This window comes from Wasmannia auropunctata, unplaced genomic scaffold (assembly GCF_000956235.1).
Source record: "Wasmannia auropunctata unplaced genomic scaffold, wasmannia.A_1.0 LD336106.1, whole genome shotgun sequence".
NCBI lineage: Eukaryota > Metazoa > Arthropoda > Insecta > Hymenoptera > Formicidae > Wasmannia > Wasmannia auropunctata.
The window spans coordinates 9,955,307-9,956,853 of record NW_012026784.1 but is presented as its reverse complement, the minus strand read 5'-3'; the positions used below and the strand labels follow the sequence as shown (position 1 = coordinate 9,956,853).

Sequence of the window (1,547 nt, the reverse complement as noted above, 5' to 3'; positions counted from 1 at the left end):
AGACGTGTGCTCTTCCGATCTGGCGTGTGAACAACAACTCACCAAAGTTTCATCACAATCGGATGAATGGTTTACGAACGCATACGGGACAAACAAACAAACAAACATTCATTTTTATATATATAGATTAGCACCAGAAATTGGCATCATCGATATTTACAATAATATTTTCAGTATTTATCATTATCATAATATTTTAATCATTTCATATTGATTAATGATTACTTAGATAATCATTATTCAACTTCAAAAAATTTCTGATTACAAAATTAATTAATAATCAAAATAGAAAATTTCTTGTTTTAATTATCAATTTTAATTGTCAATTTTCTTTTTTCGAGCGATCTGACATTGATTGAAACATGTAATGAATGAAAATTCTGCACACGTGTCATTGTTTATTTTACATTTTTTTAGTGCCAAAGACTGTCTTGGATACGTTTTGAAAGATTTCACAGCATGTGGTGTGCAGTGTGTCAGATGTGTTCCGTGTGCCAAACGTTACAAAAACTATATAGAGAAAAAATTAATGAGACCGACACCAATGCGCAGATTATTGGAACAAAAAAAATCTTGCGTATGCGATACAAAAACATGTATCAAAAAAATATTAAACTTCGGAAGAAGGTAAACATTGTAAAATATCCGTTACTGAATATATTCTGCACATTGTCAGGGAACATTATGCTTAGTAGCACTTATACTGCGTTATAGTTAAATTTTTTTTAATGCAGGTGCTACGATTAAAAAAGAAAGTAGAAAGAGTAAAAACCGAATGCGCTCGAGCAAGTACACAGGCAGAAGCAATATCAAAATTACCTATTAATAAACAATTGTCTATTCAAGCATGCTTTGCAGCATCTAAAGTAAAGAATATTAAAGGCATGAGATATACCACTTAGTGGGTGTATGAATGTTTATTGTTACGGATAAAAAGTAAAAAGACGTACAATCACCTCAGGAGTCACACATATTAACCTTACCATGTATAAATACACTAAATCGATACATTCAAGCGATAAAGGGTTGTTACGGTTTCCAGGAAAATACCTTTAAACTTTAAAAAAAAGAAGTGCAAAAATAGAGCCATCCGATATACATGGTACGTTAAGTCTGCTTAGTTGCTAACATCCTTCACATTATGTAATAAAATTCTGATGTAATGAAATTCTTGGACTGATTGTATTTTTACATATTTGTTACATATTTGTTACAGGTATTTTACTGTTAGACGAAATGAAAGTTTCCAAGACGCTCACTTTCAATCATAACAATCTTAAAGTTGAATGTTTTATGACCTTGAGGCAATATACTCCAAAATACCAGTTGAAAAAATAGGAAACCACGCACTGGTCTTTATGTTTCAACTTTTCAAAGGAAAATAGGTGCAAATTGGGATGTTTTCTTAGTTCAGGAAATGCATCTAAAATAGTCTTGCACCAACTTATTATGGAGTGTATCATTACATATCTCACGGAGAAATCAGGCTTCAAAGTTGACGCAGTTATATTAGATGATGCATCTTGGAATCGCTTCATGTGGGACAA

The 1,547-nt window shown here is 31.7% G+C and overlaps 1 protein-coding gene across 1 annotated transcript in view; it reads left to right on the top strand.

Annotated features, from left to right (window-relative positions):
- The window catches only part of LOC105457063, a 16,937-nt gene that overhangs the window by 3,998 nt on the left and 11,392 nt on the right, over nucleotides 1-1,547 (top strand). Inside the window, 3 exon segments of the mRNA XM_011701499.1 lie at nucleotides 1,217-1,226; nucleotides 1,305-1,393; nucleotides 1,395-1,538. Coding sequence (XP_011699801.1) covers nucleotides 1,217-1,226; nucleotides 1,305-1,393; nucleotides 1,395-1,538 — 243 coding nt within the window.